General features: G+C 34.4%; 3 protein-coding genes across 5 annotated transcripts; 2 read left to right on the forward strand and 1 right to left on the reverse strand.

Annotated features, from left to right (window-relative positions):
* Positions 1-2,523: 2,523 nt before the first annotated feature.
* Positions 2,524-9,652, forward strand: LOC113689962 (chromatin remodeling protein EBS). 3 transcript variants are annotated; one of them, XM_027207780.2, is made up of 6 exons: positions 2,524-2,728; positions 2,849-2,969; positions 3,597-3,939; positions 4,040-4,108; positions 8,419-8,554; positions 9,465-9,652. In XM_027207780.2, the coding sequence occupies exons 2-6, from the start codon at positions 2,897-2,899 to the stop codon at positions 9,618-9,620; spliced, it is 777 nt and encodes a 258-aa protein (XP_027063581.2). In that variant the 5' UTR covers positions 2,524-2,728; positions 2,849-2,896; the 3' UTR covers positions 9,621-9,652. The 3 variants fall into 3 exon arrangements, with proteins under 3 accessions (XP_027063581.2, XP_071906922.1, XP_027063582.1); XM_072050821.1 differs by having other exon boundaries at positions 2,524-2,969; XM_027207781.2 differs by having other exon boundaries at positions 2,525-2,969; positions 9,470-9,652.
* Positions 9,653-12,646: 2,994 nt separating this feature from the next.
* Positions 12,647-16,759, forward strand: LOC140007719 (serine/threonine protein phosphatase 2A 59 kDa regulatory subunit B' gamma isoform-like). The gene is made up of 2 exons (XM_072050819.1): positions 12,647-14,706; positions 16,034-16,759. Exons 1-2 carry the CDS (start codon positions 13,447-13,449, stop codon positions 16,400-16,402), a joined length of 1,629 nt encoding a protein of 542 aa, XP_071906920.1. The 5' UTR covers positions 12,647-13,446; the 3' UTR covers positions 16,403-16,759.
* Positions 16,760-18,860: 2,101 nt separating this feature from the next.
* On the reverse strand, positions 18,861-21,854 carry LOC140003870 (uncharacterized). Its single transcript, XM_027207526.2, has 2 exons — positions 21,714-21,854; positions 18,861-19,563 (listed from the first exon to the last, which is right to left on the reverse strand). The coding sequence occupies exon 2, from the start codon at positions 19,510-19,512 to the stop codon at positions 19,081-19,083; it is 432 nt and encodes a 143-aa protein (XP_027063327.2). The 5' UTR covers positions 19,513-19,563; positions 21,714-21,854; the 3' UTR covers positions 18,861-19,080.
* Between the last annotated feature and the right edge of the window lie 750 nt (positions 21,855-22,604).

The following is a 22,604-nucleotide window of genomic DNA, read 5'->3' on the forward strand; positions in this document are numbered from 1 at the left end:
TTCAAACAAGCCCATTGTTTAATTATATAGCAGTAGAGAAACGCTATGAGGGAAATAAAATTGAGCATTGTTCCGTATTGAAAAGACAACATTCAGCAATCTAAGTAGAATTGCAGTTGAATTGTAAATTTGGATTCTAAAGCAATAAGGTATGACTAGAGCACAAAATTCCGTGAAAAAACAACATTCAAGACTCAAAGTAGAATTGCAATTGATTTGTAAATTTGGATTCTAAAACAATAAGGAACGATCAAAGTACCGAATTCCAACAACTTAAATGAATATAACATTGAACACCAAATGTCAACTTTACTAAATATATGTTCACATTTTCTTAAAAAAATGAAAAAAATCAAAAAATAACAAAAAAAACTTTTTGCTATGTGATTGTATGTAATTTTTTTTTGAAAGAAGAAACATTTTGATTAATATTAGAGTATGTTTGATAAAATAAAAAATTAAAAGTTGATATAGTATCTGAATATGGAAACTTAATTTTTAAAGTTTTAATTTGCTGAACCATATAGGTGAATTGGTTTGATAATCAGTTAATGTATAAGTGATTTGAAATATTTTAGTCCATATGTATAATAGTTTAAGTAATAATATGTTTATATTTATATTATATTTATTTTTTAATTAGTAATTTTTAATACTAATAAACTATATGCTAATATGGAAAGTGTATTTGTGTGCGTGAGAAAGAGAATGTGTTTTATGTGTAAGATGCCTATACCTGACAAAAGAGAAATGCAAATCTATATGTTTGATAGAGAGATTATATTTTAAAATGTGTAGTATAAAAGAAAAATATGTGCATATGTGTAAAGCTCTGTTTGATAACTCAATTCAGCATTTAAATTTAATGGATTCAAATCTTAACATATTTAGACATATTTGATGATAAAAAATAAAACATTTGAGTTAATTAAATGACATTGAATTTCTTAGGCCAAATTTGTTTCAAAAAATAAGTGATAAGTTATTCACTTATCACTTAAATGATATACACTTAAATGCATCAAAATTTAGTACTTAATAATACAATAACTTAAAAAATTCAAACTTTAGATTTCAGATTCCAGATTTCAATTTTATCGAATGCACTCTAAATATGTGATAGATTTTGAATATGTATACTTTTTAAGAGACGATATGTATATGTTTGTAAGAATATGTAGAAGTATGAGGGAAAAAAGATTTTTTGAGTAAGTGTTTTAGTTTAACAATTCAATAAATTAAGAGATATAATTCTGGCTAAAAATGAGTATATAAAAATTAAGTGAATCATGAAACAAACACAATAGATGAAGCAGTTTGGATTGTAGTTTTCTAACAAAAATTTTTAAATGTTTCATATACACATTTTTCATTCATTTTTCTATCTCACATATATTAAATTGCTACAGTATATATATATATTTTTTATAAAAACTTCAAAAAATAGCAATCCAAATAGCACCTTAATTCTTTAATTCCAAGTGGTTAATGGAGTTCGTTAACACACACTTTTACCTAGGAGTGGGCAAAATTACCCACTAAATCGAAAATCCACTGTGTCTAATATGATCTGATCCAAAAATTAGGATACTCGATTCGTATTATTTGATCGAGTCAAAAGAGGATCTGGTATATTTAAAAAAAGGTGCTACTTATTTCAAATTTTTATTAATTTTGAATTCTTTTAAATTTTTTCATTTTTCTTGTATTCTCTTTGCATGATTATTTCTTGGTGGAAGACTTTTTTTGAAAAAAAAAAATCTTTGTTAAATATTATATGAATATGTAAAATACAAATTTAAATTAGTGCATAAATTATTTTTTTAAAAAATTCAATAATAAGTGGAGTGGGGCGAATACCCCTTGATCCGATCAAATAACCGGATACCTCTGATATTTGGGACGGATAAAAATAAAAAAATAGTTGACCTACAAGTATAGATTAAGTCAGCCAAGTGGTACATGAGACGGATACCCTGCTCGTGCCTAGGGTTGCAAACGAATCGAGCCGCTCGCGAGCTGCTCGAGTCAAGCTCGAGTCGAGCTCGTTCAATATCGAGCTCGAGTTGAGTTCGAGCTGACTCGAGTCGAAATCGAGTTCGAACTCGAGCTCAAAATATTAAGCTCGTTAGCTCGCGAGTTCGAGTATATATATATAATATTTTTTATTTTAAGTATATATATTTTTTATTTTAATTATATATATATTTTATTTTCTTATTATAATAGTAAAATTACATATATATTCTTAATATTTTATTATTTATTAAGAAAAAAAATATTATATTATTTATTTTTTTAAAAAATAAAATAATTATTTTTTATTTTTTTTGAGCTCGAGTTCGAGTTTTAAATTGCCGGCTCGTCGAGTTCAAACTCGAGTTCGAATTTGATAAAATTTAGTCGAGACTCGATTCGATTAGTCCAAATTTTGCCTCGACTCGTTTGCAACCCTTGCCCAACCTGCTTTTACCACCCTACTTTTACATCTAGCAAAAAGGCTTAGAAAAAGACTAGCTAGAAAGTCTAGGGAGGTACCACAGTATCAACTCCTATCCAAGCACCCACCCGACCAAGTCTCATTTCTTCCGACCCCTCTCCTCCGCCTTCTATCTCTTTCTCTCTCTCCGTTTCCCCCTATTTTCCAGCAACTAGGGTTTCTGCTTCCCTCTTCACTGCTCTATTTCCCATAAACCCAGCAAGACTTCTCAGTCTTCGGCTTTTCTCAGTATTGTCCAAGCCTTTTAACCCAAAAATAAACATAAAAAACGATTTTTCATATTTTTCTCAGTCCTTTTCGTTTTCCCACTTACTGATTTTCCCAGAAAATTTTTTTATCATTTTTCAGGGTTTTTGAGTAGTCAAAGCTAAAGGGCTTCTACTGAAACTGAGAGTTATGGCGAAGACTAAACCTGGGAAGAAGGACCTGGATTCTTACTATATTAAGGGCACCAACAAAGTTGTCAGACGTAATTTTTTTTTTCTAATTTTTGGTTATTTTGTTATTTTGTTTTTGGCTTTGTGTTGTGCAAATTACAATGCCTGTTGATATTTGTGTTTTTTGTTGATGGGTTTAAGGTCAATGGCTTTATTTTGCAGTAATCAAGTTTTTAACATGCGTTTTAGAGTGTAAATGTGGAAGTCTGTTACTTTGGTTGTTTCATTGCTCTTGTTTTTATTGGCACGGCTTGTTTTCGCACATTTGAGCTGGTTTGAATTTTTGGAGTTTGATTGCAAGCAGAAATGTTTGTTGATTTTGAAAAGTTTGAATTTTGTTTTTTTGGGGGGGGGGGGGGGGGAGGGCTATGACAAATGTGCTTATGTACTGAAAATCAATGTATTTCGGTTGACTTGGTGGTAAGTAAAGATTGAGGTTTGGTCTGTTGTATTAGTGGACATGTTTGGTTCATTTTTGGCTTTGTTAACTGTGACCTTTATCAGGTCATGGGGCCCGGAGTCTTGTAGACGTTTTTTCTTGTATTGTAAGCTTTGGACTTGGACTCTTTTGACCAGAATCTAACTGTTTGTACTTGCGCATTTATATGAGATCATGATTTTTCTGTCAGTAGAAAGTGATTTGCCAGCTATGTTTGCAGCTGGAGATTGTGTCTTGATGAGGCCATCTGATCCCGATAAGCCCCCATATGTGGCACGAGTGGAGAAGATTGAGGCAGACCATCGAAACAATGTGAAAGTCCGGGTAAGGTGGTATTACCGGCCTGAGGAGTCTATTGGGGGTCGCAGACAATTCCATGGGGCCAAGGAACTTTTCCTTTCAGACCACTACGATGTGCAGAGCGCTCACACCATTGAAGGAAAGTGCATTGTGCACTCATTCAAGAATTACACCAAGCTCGAGAATGTGGGTGTTGAAGATTACTTTTGTAGGTTTGAGTACAAAGCAGCCACTGGAGGCTTCACCCCCGATCGTGTTGCTGTGTGAGTTTTAATGTCTCGCATCTGTATGATGGATGGCACAAGTTAAGTTCCTTAAGGCGTTTAATGGTTTTTTCTTTTTTGTGTTTTGTTCTTTCTATAGGTATTGCAAATGTGAGATGCCTTACAACCCAGATGACCTGATGGTGCAATGTGAAGGGTGCAAAGACTGGTAAAACTATTATTTATATTCAGTCTATATATGTGGTTTTAAAACTACTAATTTACATGTAAGTTGAACTAGTGTGTAAAAGTGAAATAAGTTTCTTTATCTCTTTGTTTTGGTCATGGCTCATTTTAGGCACTGCTGATTGAGACTTGTTCTTTATCTGGTACTTTAAAATCAATTTAGAAATTTAATTTGTTTCGTGCACCTGTACTTTTGCAGATGGTTAATCCGTGGTTATCCACTCTGGACAATTAGTTTTTGTGGTAACTTAGAGGATTACGAGAAGGAATATTTTATATTTGGTAAATATAAGAATAGAAATCATGAACTTGTTTACCAAATGAGCCATGTAAGAGAATCCTTTGTCCTTTGATAACAAAATGTAAAGATCTTTGCTTCAAAAGAAAAAGAAACTAAAAGAAACCCAGAGGTAATGGAGTAAAAGAAATTGTATCCATAACACTTTATAATGATGACTGAAGGTCCACCAATAGTCGATCTTTTCCAGTGGCCATTCAGAGTTAGGACTAGTTATAGCAGGAAGCAGTGTGTTAATGGATCACTAAATGGCATTTGGGGTTCAGAGACACCAAAGTACAATCTGACAAGAAGGAAATTATTTAAGGAGCAGAAAATTTGAAACTAGATGAAGATTTCTTGCCATTTTTCTCCTGAGTTTACCGGAACCCAAGACATAGAAAAGTGCAAGGACTGATCCATCATTCACTCAAGAGTATTATAAAGAAATTATCACTAAATGAAGTGTATTGACTATAGTTTTATAGCAAATTTAGAGAAAATACTGCATATTAAACACATCTTTATAAGAAAAGATTGACATTTTACTGTAGATTCTTAGCATTATTCTTCAAGCAGGCGCTCTAAGTTAGTATGGTGCATGACCAACTAAACTAGATTTGACATGCCCTTTGGCCGCCAAAAAGCAGAGCATCACTGTAGTGAGAGAAAAAGGAAATGAAAAAGAAGCAACATGGATTGTAAGACACATTTGTGGTCATAATTGTTGTAATTTTATAGTTGCAGTCAACCAATCTGGTGAAATGTTGTTCCTTTAGGTTGTGTTAGTTGGGTTCTTTTAGTGACAAATTATTCGTAAACCAGTTCAGAATTTGGAAGATTTTCTGTATAATTATTCGCCAAAGTGTATTATGGATATTTAAAAAATTATTACTAAAAAGATTAGGGAGAGAATGAATAATCGTGAATGTAAAAGTACACTAGAAGTTTCATTGCACTAATACATAGTTTATGTCTTCTCTTGGAATGTCCTAATTAGATCCAATTATAAAACACCATTTCCTTAGGCCTTAATTGAGGAAAGAAAATTAACTGTTTAATGACTTTGGAAGCCTGACCTGTTGACGAAATTCAACTATTTTACACCTTTACAGTTTGATGGTTCGTCACATTACTCTTCAATGGCCCTTGGAATTTAAATTGTAATTTTGAATAGTATCTGACGGTCCACTGACAAAGTTAAAAGAGGTTTTGGGCTTTTAGCAATTTGGCATTTAAGAACGAGGACATTAACTATTATATCACAAGAAATGCACATTTTGAAAATGTTTGTCTTTGCACTTGTATGTGTTTATGCGGTTCATATGGTTCTTGATTATGCATGTTTGATTCATAAGATGCTTAAATGTTCTGACTTGATCTTCTCTTGATGTAATATCTTTATCATGTTTTTGTTGTTTCAGCCAGCTGATTGCCTTAAGGAGAAAAATATAATTTAATTAGGCATCAAAACTGCGAACTGCCACTTCAACTGGTTTTCCTCCTTTATTTGGTTTTGTGTCTATTTTTGTGTATCTTGATTTTTCCTTGTTATTGTTTGTGTTCAGTTTTCTTCATCTCTTACTTGTCCCAACAATTTCTCATGTCAGAATTCTATGTTGTAGCTATATTGGAACTCATGCTTCCTTGAGCTATCAAAATTTGTGGGTGAAACTATTTCTTTCAGATAGATGTAAGAAACAACTTGACTGTCTTGGGCTTGCCAAGAGTATTGTCATTTTTATATTTTCTGGTTATTTTCAAGCCTTCTGTTTTGTTTTTCTTTGGTTTAGAATAATTTTTTTTTTAAATTACTGGTAAAGTGTATAGTCTTCCGGACTTCCAACAAAAATGGCTTAGGAGAGGAATCTAGAAGTGTGCCAATCTTCAATTTTGCAGAGATTATGTGGAATAAGTATCTCTCTAAGCACACATGAAATGCATTGCATGCCTATATCTGTTCATCTTAGCTGCTTTTTCCCTTTTTTGGTGGGGGATTAATGGTTCCATGTGTTCTTGTGCATCTCAGTGTTTATTCAATAAAAAGCTATGTAAATTTGGAACCTTGTGGCCCTAAATTGTGAAGAATGAGGAGACAGATGATGTTTTCAGTGGTGGCTCGTATCAAGGAAAAGTGCACACATTTTGTTGAAAACCACTATGAATGGAAAAGGCAGTGTAAATTGTTTTACAAAAGTACTTGGAGATGGCTTTTATCATTTTCAACGCGAGATCAAATGTTGTAAGATGGTAAATCCAAAAGGAGGAGAATTCTGTGAAGGAAATACGCTTCTCTTCTATTCAAAAGCTTGGCTGTTAAACACAATCTCTTTACAAAATGGGATTGAGTTGTATGAGAATCTTCAAGGAAGGAAACTTTTCATCAGATGAAATAGTTTGTATTACATTTCTCTTTTGTTGGGTCATTGTGTTCTCTGGAAGAAATTTCTAAGCATATCATGTAGATTATATATGGCCTATGCATTTGCTATGCCAATTAATCAGAGTTCCAGTTCCTGAAGTATGTATCAGATTTTCTCAAAAAAAAACTGAAGCAGGCATTGATGCTGGCTCTTCCTACAGAAGGCTTAATGTTCTGCAAGATAGATTAGCATTTGGAAATGTAACATAAATAGGTGAGTTGGCGTGATCCAAAGCCAAGAAGCTAAGAACTAGTGCAAAAGGATTAATGTGCTGATGATGGGTAGAATTGATCTATTGGTCGAGAATGAAGATCAGAATTGGAACAGGTTTCTGGGGTTGAACTTCTAAAATGAAATAGGATATGATGGCACCTCTGCGTCTCAGTTATAGCTATCTTATTTTTTTTTCCAGTGAGGACCTGACAGTGAGTAGCAGAACACTGTTATCCTAGCTATGGTCAGTGTTGGTTATTCTGATGCTACATATCAAAATGTATGCACGCCAAATAGGACATTATAGAGAAGTTTCTTGATTTAGCATCCCTTCCTAAAACATGTCAAAGAGGAGCAAACTGATTCATTCTTCCTTTCTCCTTTTCTTGGAGTGAATGACACAGAGGATTTTCTCCTTTTTTTGGTTTCTTCATTTCTTCCCTGAAATCTGATTTCAAAATACCTTGCCTTTTCTTTTATTTTTTTTCCTTTGAATTTCCTGCTAAGTAATGATATATGGCAACTCTGGTAGTCATTGTATCTGAACATGTATGGAATGACTTTAGCTTGTGTTCTAAAATTTAGCCTTTTTGTTTAAAGAAACCTAATGATATGTTCATCAAATATCATTAGATCAAATGCAAGGTTTCTCTTATGGGATTAGATGTGAGTTTCAATTTTGGTAAATAGAGTATATAATAACTGGGTTGTATGGCACTTCCTCCTGTTGATACGGCCTGGGAGGAACGTTTATAGTTGTCTTACCGTTGCTCAACTTATTGACAGGCTTTACATCTGGAACTTTGGATTTTTGAGCTGCTTAGATAGTAAATGTTTATAGTTGTGTTGTCTGTATCTCAAGTTATTGGGCTTTACATCTGGAACTTTTGATTTTTGATCTGCTTAAAGTGCAAACGTTTATAGTTGTCTTACACTGTAATTTTGGAGTTTTTAGCTGCTTAGGTCTCCCTTCTGCTTCCCTTGGGCTGCAATCACTTCAAGTGGATTTCATTTGATAATAGTTGAATATTTAGATAAAATTCAGTCTAGAAGCAGCAATGCTGCATTGGTTGTGGGCTGATTTCTGTTTATGAAATTGGACTTTGGCAATTTACTTGGTTCCAATTGTGTTTACGTGCGAGAAACTTCAGGCTACAGTATGTTCATGGTTCTGCTTGATGGTTATGATAGCTCTGTTTGGTTGCTTTGGCTGATCTATTGTAGGAAAGATTAACAGAAGTCAAGGATCAAAGAATCATGCTAATTTAGTTTTTTCAACTTAATTTGTATGCTATAGTAAATCTTACACTGTACTAGCCTATAGAACAAAAATGAATAATAAGCATCTTTCTTCATATGTGTGCACCACTCATCTTGCAGGTTCCACCCTTCTTGTATGGGCATGACTATTGAAGAAGCAAAGAAGCTGGATCATTTTTTGTGTTCTGATTGTTCGTCTGATGATGATGCAAAGAGGTCTTTGAACTCATTTCCTGTTTCACCTTCTATTGAGAAGGTAAGCATGCATTACCCTGTGTTAATCTTGATTAAGATGCTTGTATCGAATTAAGTCTGATATGGTTAAGAATTTATGGCAGTGTTACTGACAATAATAATAGCTTAATATAGATGTCTTGAATCTCATCCGTCAAACCAACAGTTTGCGGTTGCAAAGTTTGTGTCATTGCATGATTAAATAGTTGTCAAGTTTGCCAATTTTCTTCAAGTCACATGAAAGTTGGAACACTTCAAAAAATATTCAGACACGGGTATAGAAAATTGGCTGGTAAAGAGCACAACAAGAAGATATATTGCTAATATCATGCTTTCTTATGTGGCATAATTGATTCTGTTATTGGCTGAAGAATAGCATTTTTTTCTGCGTGTGCTAAAGAATAGCATTTTAAGAACATTGCAGCTATCGAGTAAAACTTTCATGCCTTAGCCTTAGATTGGATGTCTTGGGGTAAAAGGTGTCAGAAGGTAGTCTTTGATTTCAGGAGCATATTTTGCTGAGCACGGCCTAATTTTTAAGAGCCCAAATACAGTTTCTTTTTATCTATCCTAACAACATCCTGTCTCTGATGCCTTCGCCCTATTACTTTTTGGAACAGATCAAAGGCATGTAGTTCTCTTTTCTTTTAGCACCATGTTTATCTCTGTCTGTGATAGTTGCTAGGGAAAGTTGAACGTTTTTTCAACATGAAAGTTTGAGGTCGTAAGCCACTTCTATTGTGTATTTGCAAGGTGTAAAAAATGTCCTCTAGCCTCTGCATTGGCTTCTTTTCTTGTAATATTCGTGTGATACCCTTCCTTAAGAAGCTTGTATGTTTGTGAACTGTTGCTTATGATATCTATTCTCCGTTTCAATTGTCTTTAAATTCACTTGGATCCATCTGACTTTGTTCCTGTATTTGATTGCTAAGTGGAGCCTAAGCGCAGAAAGAGATGACAGGTTGATCTTGTTGACCTGCGGGGAGAGGCTCATTTTCGCGTTTAGCTCCAGAGTTTGTTGTTGTGTTGTTGAATTGTACAGTGAAGAAAAAGATACTAGTGAGTGTGTTTGGATTGAGATGATTTGAGATAAAATAATTTGCTTTGCAAATTCTAATCATCTTTTTATCTTCACAATTTTTTTTTTTTTTATCTCACATACATCACATCATAAAAAGTACTAGAGTAATTATCTCAAATAAATCATCCAAATAATCTTCTATCCAAACAAACTCTCTGCGCTTGCAAAAAGACCAGATATTTCTTTATTCACTGCAAAAATGTCAAATTGAACATGAGTAAGAAATGACTGTGGATTTCTGATATGCACGAGTACAACCTAATCCATCCAGGTAGAAATTTCTGAAGTTATCTTTGTCAAATTGCAGAGAATCACATGAAATATGTCATGGTTAGATGAGGAAAAAATTGTTAAAAGAAGCTGATGTCTCATCTTGCTAGTTAAACGAAGCAAAGTTTTGATGTGTTGTAATGCTACTCTATATATGCTGTACTGAGCATCCTTGCCCCGTGTAATTTCTTTAATAACAAGATGCAAGGAGAAAGGGGCAGATATTATAGAGTCCGAATCGTAGGCAGCAGCAAAATTTACCTGGAGTCGTTGTTGCAAGTGAAAAAAAGATTAAATTTGTACACAGGCTTAGAATAACCATCCTGGACAACTATGGTATAGAGCAGAGGTGTCAAGCACGATTCAATTATGTTGGCTTGTCCAAATTCGTTCATTAAGAACCTATTTAAATTAGCCCATTAATTATGAATGAGTCTAAAGGGGTATTTAATTGAATTTATTTAATTGGTAGGTAGTGGATTCATTCAATTCATTGATTTATACTCATTTAAAAATAATTAAACATTTAAATTTAACTTTTAATGAGTGTTAAACAAATAAATTTGAATGTTTTACCTATCTGATAATAATAAATACCGTTATTAATTGTCAAATAATATGCAAAAAAAAAAAAGAATAAGTAGAATTTTAAGTAACTCGTAAATGGATAATTGGGTATACTAATATTCATTTATTAGGTGGATACCTATTGATACCCATTTATTTAATGGATAAATTGTGTTGATTCAATTATACTCATTATCTAATTATGATTTGTTCAAACTCGCCTGAAATCACTTATTTTGACACCTCTGGTGTAGAGTACCAATAATAACATCCCCCTATTCAGAGCCGCTCTTTAGGCTTATGATTACTTAAACATCAATTAATTAACTTACTATATTTAACAGGTTTTGTAACTACTTAATAATAGCTAAATTGCTGACTATAGTTGAACGTAAAAGAGAAAAAAAAAAACACAATATAACGAGGAATTATGTTAAACTTAAACGAGAAGATATTCTAGTTTGTTAGTTTGGTCACTTAACAGCTCTACGCAACTTGGGTCCCAGTTGCTTGACTCCTATAATTTGGGTTACGGATTTGGACTTTACCTGCCAAAATGGGTCACCCATTTTAGACTTAAGTGTCAATGAGTTTGTTTGAATAAGAGTTTATTTGGATGATTTATTTGAAATATTTACTGTAGCATTTTTTATGATGTGATGTATGTGAGATAAAAAGGTGATTGGAAAGATAAAAAGGTGATTGGGATTTGTGAAAACAAATTTTGCAAACCAAATTTGGCTTGTCCAAACAAACTCAATATAATTTAAAAGACGTTCGGAATTTACCTTTTAAAATGGATCAATATTGGATGGAAGATATATGGGAGTATTAATTTTATTTTTATTTGTATTATTTTTTTAGATCTGTTATATCTATTGATTTTAGATCTATATGTATCCGTGTCATGTTTGTTTGATGTATTTTCTTCTATTAGTGTAGATTTATTTGAATGAAATGACCTTTTCTATATATAAAAAAAAGATCAATATTATAGATTTAAACTCAAATATAACCCAAAATGGCTCGTATTTGACAAGTTTAATTGATATATTAACGCAAAGCGTTCAAGCTTTCCGATTAATACCAACTATGAGTTGTAAAACAACCTACAACAATATTAGCTTACTTCAAGCATCTCTATGTGTGTATGTGTGTATATATATATATATATATGCATACATACATATATACATACACACATATTTGGGTCCCAAGTTCATGTAGCCTCATTGCTTGATCTATGAATTGAAAGGTCAAACAATTAAGAAAACCAAGCACATCATTTTCTTAAAGAATAATTTATCACAATACACATGAGAAACAAAATTTTTTTTTTTTTTTTTACCTAAACACTAGTTAGGGTTAGGGCCCTATCAAGTGATAAATTTCAAAAAAACCATAAATCATTGAGATTTTAAATATGCATGGGAGCATGTTTCTGGATTTCCAAGTACACCGAGGAGAGGAGTTACATGCATTGTGGGGGAAAAATTGGTCAGGGCTGTGCTAATAATTCTGACGAATTGACTAATAGTTGCAAGTTAATTGGGTAGATTGGTATACTATTAACCCTTTGTACTGCGTAATATAAATGTAAGATCCAATAAAATCTAGTTTGCTAAGTATTTTTTTTTCTGTAAATTGAACTACTTATAATTTGTTGTATTAATCACACAGCTATGGATTAGATTTCACAATCCTAGGCACGGTTTTAGCTTCTTTCTATTGATTGAGTTATTTCGATACTATTGACTCTTGAATAAAAAATGACAATCACTTTTCGTTACGGATTAATCATGTCTTTTTTATTTCACTATGAATCTCAATTGACAAAATGATTTTAAATCTTCACTACGTGTGTAGATATGATTTTTATCATTTCAAAAACATTTATGAGTTGAGCATCTAAGGTTGAGACTGCAAAAATTAGCTGTTTTAGATTCAATTTCTCTCTTCCCCTTCTCTGTTTCGTAAATTTCAACCCTCCTTTGCCAAAAAGACCGAGAAAAAAAGGCTTTACAAGGTGAGTTAAGTGTCTCTAATAATTAAGCGTCTAAGGAATGAAAACAATTTACAAGATCATGCATAAGAAATTTGCAAGATGAGTTAAAGTGTCTAGGAATGAAAACAATTACAAGAGGATGCATAAGCAATTGCTCATATGTTGTCCAATTGTTTTCCTAATCTTGTTTTCTACAATTTTTCCCCCTCTGTTCATCGAAGTTTCCAAAACACATCTCTCCTGCTTTGTTGGGGCTTTTTTCCAATTTCTTTTAAGTTACATACGCCCTTTCTGAAGCATAATCTTAATTCAATCAATAATATATATTCAAAATGTTCTAAATGTAGACAATCCTCATGCTTTACATAGTTCTTCTTATTAATCTGATTTGAAGTTTGAACCCAAAAAAAAAAGAAGAAGAAGAAGAAGAAGAAAAAGAAAACTAAGCGCTACCAATCTAATATTCAGCCACGTACAAAATTAGACCTAAGCCTAAAAATAGTACAGTATGGTAGGCCCGTGCAATTAAGGAAACTTTTAAGGGAAATCTTTATAATTATGGCAAATTTGAAGGCAGTTCGCATAATTATCTGCGCTTTACCTTTTTCTTCCCTCCTAAATCCATCAGACTGAAATATTTCAAAATTAGGGTTTTTTTTCCGATCAAAATCCACCGCGAAAATCCCTCTTCGAACGTTCTATACTCTAGGGTTTCCTTATTAATCCTCTCATACACTAAATTTCTTTAGTTCATCTGGAATTTTCTGTTTATCCCATTTGTTACTCCCTACGTTGAATTGATTTTTGATCAAATTTCTTGGGTGTTAGATTGAATCTCATCAATTAAATCTTCAATTCATACCTCAGATTCATTGTTCAGAAGGTAAAACTTTTCTTTTTGGGTTTCTCGATTCTTGATGATTTCAGATTTTTGCCTTGTTTTTTGATTGATTTTTTTATAGTGTTTGATATTAGGATTTTGTAGATAAATATGATGAAGAAGATAATTGGCAAGTTTTTAAAAAAATCATCGTCCAATAAGGATAAAGATTCCAATAAGAACAAAGATGGCCAACACTTTAATGGCTTCTCATCAGTTAAATCAGATGTGGGGATGAGTGTTAATAACAGCTATAATTCCGTTGGGAAATCCAGTTCTGTTATGCGTTCTGGTGGTTTCTATGGTTTGAATCCTTGTAGCTATAGTCATGGAAATGCTGATCTTATGAACTTGAAGATATTTGGTTCTAAAATGGGCACCAAAGTAGGCCCTGTTGGAAGGCTGGATATTGATTCTTTGCCAAGGTTTGGGGAAGTTCCAAGTTCAGAAAAAGTGGGTCTTTTTATTAAGAAGTTGAATTTCTGTTGTGTGGTATTTGATTTTAACGACCCCATGAAGGATTTGAAAGAGAAGGACATCAAGAAACAAACTTTGGTTGAGTTGGTTGAATTTGTGACCATTGCAAATTTGAGGTTTGATGAGGTTATAATGCAGGAAGTTTTCAAGATGGTGTCTGCTAATTTGTTCAGAACATTGCCAGTTTCTTGTCAGGACGCGAAAAGGCTACCGGTTAATATGTATGATATGGAAGAGGATGAGCCAATAGTGGACCCTTCATGGCCTCATCTGCAAATTGTGTATGAGTTTCTGCTAAGACTTTTGTCCTCCTCAGAAATGGATCCAAAAGTGGCTAAAAGATACATTGACCATTCATTTGCGTTAAGACTGTTGGAATTGTTTGATTCAGAGGATAAGAGAGAGAGGGAGTATTTGAAGAATATTCTTCATAGGATATATGTAAAGTTCGTAATGCATAGGCCATTTATCAGAATAGCAATAGATAACATCTTGTACCAGTTCATTTTCGAGACAGAGAAGCACAATGGAATTGCAGAGTTGCTGGAGATCTTGGGCAGTATAATCAATGGGTTTGATTTTCCTTTAAAGGAAGAGCACAAGCTTTTCCTTGTCCATGTGTTGATTCCCCTTCACAAACCAAAGTGTCTCTCAATGTATCATCAGCAACTCTCTCATTGCATCATGCAGTTTTTGGAGAAGGACTTCAAGCTAGTGGACACTGTAATTCGAGGTCTTCTGAAGTATTGGCCGATTACTAATTCTGTTAAGGAGGTAATGTTCCTTGGTGAATTGGAGGCAGCTCTGGAAGCCACCCATAATACAGAATTTCAGCGTTTCATGGTCCCCTTGTTCCATCAGATTGCTCGGTGTGTCAATAGTTCACATTTCCAGGTAATGCAGATGCACTTTTTTCTTTTTTTTTTTTTGTTGTTGTATCTTTTCAAAATCTGCAGTAACTTTTGACCAACCCATAGCTGGTTTTCTTCTGTGAAATGTTTTTCCTCTACCTAGTGACTTCCTCATTCTATTTTCCTGTTCATGTTTTCTATGCGTACATTAGTTCAACTTTCATCTGATTTCTTGATAGATTTGCTCTAATTTTAGTTTATGGGGATCTTTTCCCTCCCCTTGTATTATGTATTCACGGCTTGACAATCTGATCTCTTTAATTGTTCTACATTTTTATTGATATTGTAGAAGAGTTAAATTCATAAATGCTTTTGACTTTGTGTTTGTTATATGTGATAAAGTACATGAAAGATGGATTAACATCATAAAAGTATTGATAAACCCTTCTAACTGCTTATATATAGTATTGGCAGTTTTGGACAAAGTCAGTACTAAAGCAATCTAATCTATCTTTAGACCAATTTTGGTTTCATACTCTGAGAGAATTATAAGATGAAAAGTCTTTTGCTTGCATTTGGTCTGAGGGGAAGGGGAAAAGTAAAATTGAAACGACCTAAAGAGATAAAAGGGATAGTGAAAAAAAAAGGCTTCAACCTACATATTCTTAAATTATGCAATGAAAAGAAGAATGCTATTTCATGTGAAGTTAGATCATTATGCCCCATTTCTTCCTTCCAGGTTTTGGAGCGAAGCCACCATTTTGATACCTTGCCTTTTCATAAGAGGCAGGTTGTTTACTGGGCTCGAAGAGTTGTACATGATGTTTCTTTTAAGCTTTAAGAGGATCTATTTTCTCTCATATACATTAGATCTCTTGGAGGTCAAGTTGGTTTCTGTACCTTGTTGGCTATGATGTTTGGACGGAACTCCTGTTCATAGTTCCTGCTGTCATTGGCTTATAATGTTGTTTTGCAGTTTATTTCTTTAACAACTGTTTAGCATATGCTACTTACCTTCTTCATATTGCATGTTTTCCTATCTTCTGATGCTGCTCGTGGACAAGAGTTTGTGATCTTCAACTATGATGTACAATTCTTGTGTCTTGTGTAGTATATGCCGCTTCTGAATGTCATCTATGCTTGAAGACCTAACTTGTCTTGCTGCATTTTTTCTGTTTTCATCGCTGTTCAGGCAGGATAGTTTGTGGTCTTCAACAGAATGTATGACTAGCACTGTTCTTGTGCTGATGTGTTTCATTTTTTACCTATATAGAGTTGACTGTCTAGAGAGATTAAATTGCAGGGTCCCTTAAATGTCTGCATGATTTTTTCATGAGATGCATATGATCCTTTCCCTTTGGAACTTTCAGGTAGCTGAACGTGCTTTGTTGCTGTGGAACAATGATCATGTAAGAAATCTGATCATTCAGAACCGCCTCATGATAATGCCTATTATTTTGCCATATCTGGAAAGAAACAGCCATATCCACTGGCATCAGTCGGTTCAGAATCTCACGTTCAAAGTAAAGAAAATGTTTTTTGATGCTGACAAAGAATTCTATGAGGAGTGTATGGTGAGAGTACAAGAAGATGAAATCAAGGCTGCGGTGGCTCGTGAGAAGCAGGTGTTCACGTGGAAGCAACTAGAAGATCTTGCCATGTCCAAGGCTGCAAGGGAAGACGCTGTGAATGTCTCTAGGATTGCTTCCTCTCCAGTTACTGCTGCCAGCACTGTCTAATCGTGAATTGTCAAGTTAGATATTAGCGCTGATGCAAATAATTGTCATCAGCTTGTTCGCTGACAGATATTGAAAGATGGACAGTTCATAAGATTAGGATCCTTTAGTCCCATGTGATGTTTTCCGTGCATATGAATGATAGACTAAGAGGCTGGGAGTTTCTGTAAATACTTTTTCCCCCCTTTTTCTGGGTAGAATTCTTCTTCACTCAGTAAAATATCTGCAGGAATATGGCCTCTTTTTTTTTTTGGTGGGTTCACCAATGAGGCATGTATCATATTGACTATCAGGGTAGTGGCTCATAAGATCTGTACCTGATCATAATCATCACATCTAACTTAGTTTTGCTTAAGTTTTCTGGCACTGTGAACTGGAATTATTTAATTCTATGATGTATGCTGATAAAGTGACCTATCTCGTCTTTTCGCAAGGACTGATGGTTGCCATCCTTCAGTCTTCCATGAAAATTCAGGAAGCGTGTGCTGGTCTCCTTGTTTGTGGGAAAATATCTGCAAAACCATGCAATAAAGCTTCTCAACTAAATTGTACCAGTTCCTCATTTTTGTTTGAAAGAGTTTTCATCAAGTCTTCAGGCAACCCCTGCCATTTGGGTGGATTGTGATTTTGGATGATAGCCACTAATATTGTACAAATTACCAGTGGCCTCCTGGGAGTCAGAATCTTCCTTTTGTTTCAAGAGGTTCCAAATCTGTGATTCCATACAATTGATGACTAGCCTCAAGGAAACTAGCTTTTTTGTCTGTCTTCTCGTCAGGGCTACATCTTAAGAAGTTTTATATTGTTGGGCAAATGCAGGCCACTGTCCTCAACCCGTTATCTGGAAAACCTTGGCTTCGTCGGGCGACTATGGTTTTGCTTTGTAGTCACCATTCAATATGTTATTCCTTGATTTGCCATCTGTTTCTAGGAAGTCAAGCATTTGATTGGATGTGTTTTAGGAAAAGATGTCCTTGGTTATTAATTCGGTATGTTACACTGTGCTGGCACGGGTCTGACTTTCCCGACCTAGTGCAAATGCCTCTCGGTAAGGTCGACTCGCCAGCAACAAAGAACGAGGTTACAAAGCGGAGTTTTACCTTGGTGTAACTCCGATGCCTAAGTTAGCAAATGAAGTGTTGAATGATGAGTTCATGAATGAGTAGTTAGTGGGTTTCGGAAAGATTTGATTACCTTCAGAAGATAGAATGAGAGGGTATTTACAAGGGTAAAATAGTATGGTTCATTGGTATTTGAGCCGTCTACTTGAATCGATCTACTACTGTAGGACGGTAAATATGAGATAGGCCTATTAGAGATCATATCAGACAGCCTTTGTCCTATCAATCTTGTCATGTTGCATCCGAATTATTAATAACTCGGACTTTTCGAACTACATGAAAAGCAATGATCAACAAAAGACGCTCATCGACAATTGAAAGACGAGGAAGCACTCTAAATCCGCAACCACTTTACCCGCCTAACCTCCCTTGAAAAAAATCCTTTAACATGAAATATCTAACAAATGGCAATTTTGTTGTGAAATGACAAAAAGCGGCAAAATAAATCATTTACATATCTTTTATCCCTTGCACGTTGCACCCAAAAAAAAAAAAAATCTAAGATGCAACTCAGCCAATGTAATTCAAAGTTCATGATCATCACGATCAATCGAGTAAATATCATTGGTTCCGTTTGTTTCACATTGTATTTAAGAAACTTATTTTGAAAAGATTACCTATAATGGTATTGTAATAAAAGTTTCTCTGGAAGTACCTTAGAAACAACCATCCATTGGAGCCGTAAAACAATGGTTGTGGCATAGAAGCATCGTTACGCATACATGGACAAAAGAACTCTTGAAGGACATTTTATTTGTCGTTGAAACTGTGAAACTTTTTCCTCCCCTGTAGGAAAAAGTCTTGATAAGATTTTTATGAAACAGATTACAAGAATAAAAATGTATTGGAATACAAAATGACAATGCTTGTGGGTGTTTTCAAGTGACTTGATCCTCAACTATGTCAAAAAAGGAGCATAACTAGCGATATGGAAATTGGAATTCTAAAATTCTTTTTTCAGGTAACAAAGGATTAAAAAGGTCTCCACCTAAATCATTCAGGGTTATGCTTGTTTTTTCATAATATATTTCTGACTTGTCCAATGCTTTTCATTTTGATCATTCGAAGGGGCTGAAGTGTGTATTCCTTTGGTTCAGGAGGTAAACTGCAGCAATGAGCCCGCTTTAGGGAGGTAGGGGTTAAGTGTAATTAACCCTTACATATAGCCATTAGCCTGAAGCCAATGCAAAGACTGTAATCTTTCTGAGACAAACTGACGACTGCACGAGACAGATGCAAAAGTCATATGACTAACTCTCCAAAGTATTTTCGTGGTCATTGTTCACGATTAATATCCTGGTCTGCACTGACCAAACATGTTGTAAAGAAACTCCGTAGGCTATAGTAAATGTAGTAAACTCAAACCACAAACTCATCCCTGCTACAATCAAAACTCAAGTGGAGAAAGTGCTTTTACACCTTCAATTTTTTGTTTCACTTTCCGTGGGCTAGTGTTACACTCAAAATCAAGTGTTCAAAGTCGTTGTGGTTGAAATAAAGCGGATTTATAGCCAAGCAGTAACTTTGATACAGTAATCCTTGGCATTTGATGCATCATTGCTAGTCATCTCCATATGCTCGAAACTTGTAGCGTTCTTGGTAGAAATCATTAAACCATAGATCTGCTTCAAACCATTTTGGGTAACGAACAAGGTCACCAGCCACGAACCGCATAAAGCGTTCGCTTCCTTCAGGCACTACCCTTACCTCCCCTTCTTCGATATAAACCAACTGATCGACATGCCAGTCCCAAGGAAGCTTGCACTTGCCTGTCTTCCACACTGACCATTTTGAGACACCAAGCTCTGCTAATCGCTCCTTTGACACATTCCTTTCTACCCTTACATTGTATAGTTCCTCCAGTGGTTTCTCTATTCTCATGGCTTTAATACTTTGGCACGGCCTAGAACAACTACCTGAGTTTTTATGCTCTCTGCTGCTACTTTTCATGGAGAAGGAACTCCATGGAGGAGTCATAGTTATTGTGGCCATGTTCAACCCTCAACTATTGCCAGCACGAGACAGTTGAATTTGCCTGCAAATCTGCAATGGAGATAAAATTTTAGTTTTACAGAGTTTGCAGTTTACTCAAACAAATAACATATACGTCCTCCAAGCTTGCTGCCGACACATGATGCCAGCTTGTTGAAAATAAATTCAGTATCCAAACATCTATAATAGTTGCTTGGATGTTCTATGAATCTTTGGAGCAACCAATCAATTTTATCCGGAGGAAATATTGAGGACAACAACTCACAATGACAAATACATCCAAAGCTTTCTCAAAATTGCTTCGGAACAACATGGTGCGAGTTGAAATCTACATCAATACATAGACAATATACAGTAACATCAAAAGGAAATCCTACCGGATAGCTTCTTTGCATTGAAAGAAGCAAAAGAACTAGGAAAAGGGATCTGCCACCAGTGGGGAGGATGATTTTGGATTAATCTTTATAATGATATTTACAGAAATAAGGTCCAGGAAAGGTCTTCATTAACAGTTTAAAAGTATTTAGGTAAAAGAGTCAAACAATTTAATGTAATAGAAATCAAATTACAAGATATCAGGAACACCCCCTGTATCAATGTGAAGAATCAGTGAGAACTACTCACTATGGCAAAAAATGTATGCTGAATTGGAACACCACTCGGCCACTCCACACATAAACCCCAATTAGCCTTTTCATATCTTACTTTGTTTACAACCAGCATTGTACATGCCTACTATCATCTGCTATAGAACAAACATAGTAGAAAATACCCACAAATGAATTTAGAGGGTAACTTCATTCCTAGTTTCCTAGAGGAGATAAAATTGTAGGAGCTAGAAAAAGTAACATTATCCTTCCAATAAAAGAAATTTATCCAAAAAAAGATTCAATCTACTATGGAAACTTTTTACTGCTTCTTCTTTTTCTGGAGTTCATTCTCCAGGAAAGTCTGCGTGAATTTGCAGTCAAAACTTTACATTATTGTAAACTAACCTACACACTTAGTGACACATCTTCCATGACAGGGAAGAGTTATGAATTAGCGGGTATTAGGTATGTATCCATGTCGAGAATCTATAGCGGAATGAATTTGGTTCTGATACGCTTTGTCTGACATCTGATTAGTTGATAAGTCTAGGATTAGCTACCCAGGATTCACATTACTGTGGCACATAGCTGACTTCCTTCTCAGCTACCACTATAGCAAAATTGCTGTTCGCCACCACTTTTGACAGTAAATTTTTTTTCTTTTACACTTTATTACACTCGGGTAGTTTGTATGCCACTTCGTCTTTGGCTTAGTCTTTTGCTTCAGGGTCATTGGGTCGATCAATTTAATATGTAATGAGGATTAATGTGCTCTATAGTTTCTCTCTCTCCCTTAGCAGCTTTAGTTGCCATTCCATTCCAATGATTTCTCTTCTGTTGGCTTCACCTATTTCATTCTCCAAATCAGCAGGCTTCAACTTCAAGACTAATAATTAAATGCCCTGATCCCAACCTACAACTAATTGTTACATTTTGTTACCCTCAAGTGGGTAATCATGTTTTTGTTGAATTATTAATAATTTCGCCAATCCGATGAGAAAATTTGTTCCATATTACAATGTCTTGTGTAATGTATATCCAAATTCTTCATTTTCCTTCTCTTTTTGCTTTTTCATAATAATTTATACTTGCTTATATCATCTCCAAAAACAACAAGACAAATACGAACGTAGGGATCATTCAATTCTCAAATAAAATATTTCATGCTGATTCCACAGGTACAACAAAGGTAAAGGCAAAAAAATGGCTATCAGTTCAAGACGATAAGTAACAGGAGGAGTGCAAAGCCAGAAAAAATAAACTTTTTCAACATCTATGAAGTGTGTGTGTTTGTGTGAGTTTGCTGGGAAAGAAATTCTGGTGTCCCATCCCCTCAACCAACTGATCTAAGTAGACCAAGAATAACTCCTTATGAGAATACCCTTGCCCTTTCTGCCAAATGCACAATATTCAAGCTGAAATTCATCCCAGATTAACTAATCTTGAAAATGCTTTATTTTTTCTATTTTTCATTTTCTCAACTCAACAGAGGATTTTCCAAGGAGAAAGTAAAGAAATGAAAAGGGTCAAATTCAACAAGCTAACAAACAAGAAATTATTGCGCAATCAACAGCAAGGAATAAGTAAACATCTGAGAAGAATTGGGTTTACCTTTTTCTTGATTTCTGATGAAACTGGACGATTGAATTGAACTTTCTTGTGAAGATTGACCAAAAGGGTCTTAATTCTTAAACCCTTTCTTGGTAGAGACCGGGGAGCTGGAGGGGTTTTATCAATTGTCTCTGTCTGTTTCTCTCATCATCTTATCCAGAAAAAATGCACTTTACAAGAGGTGTATGAGGAAAAATAAGATACAAAAAAGTTTTATTTGAATTATGATCCCCATAAGAGAGCAAAATGCTGTGCTGCCCCACCAATTATTATGCATTTTCGAGCATTTTGAAGTCTAATTTGGAAGGAGTCTGGGAAAAATAAGATTACAGGTTATAGGACAGGTTCTGAGTCTTTCTACAAATTATGGGAAGATTTTACTGTTATTGTACCATTCAGCTGGTTTAACAGTATGTTTATGTAATAGTTTATACTTGATTAAAAAGATTATTTTTGGAAAAAATGTACTTAACGTTTATATTGAATTCAATTTTGAATTATCTATTTAGGATGTGACGAATATTACTATCAAGTATAACAAATGCATGTATATGACTATTTAGCACATAGATTTACCAAAACAAAGAGTAAAGAAATTTTTGTATCTTATTACATATTTAGAGTAAAGAAACTTTTGTATCTTATTACATATTACTTGCATGTCGATACTATAAAATGATAAGTTGATTTTACTTTTTCATATCATTTTATTGTTAAATGTTGAACAAATACAAAATGGGACACCATGATTATAGAAATTTTATTCTTTTCTCCTTCTTTCAAAGATAATGATTGCATAAACTTGAGTTGTAATTGACTTAAAATTGTGATGCCACTATAAGATATTTTGCCTAGCCATAAATTTTATTTTCTCATTCTTTTAGAGATAAT

The sequence above is a fragment of the Coffea arabica genome, chromosome 5c, assembly GCF_036785885.1.
Source record: "Coffea arabica cultivar ET-39 chromosome 5c, Coffea Arabica ET-39 HiFi, whole genome shotgun sequence".
Classification (NCBI taxonomy): domain Eukaryota; kingdom Viridiplantae; phylum Streptophyta; class Magnoliopsida; order Gentianales; family Rubiaceae; genus Coffea; species Coffea arabica.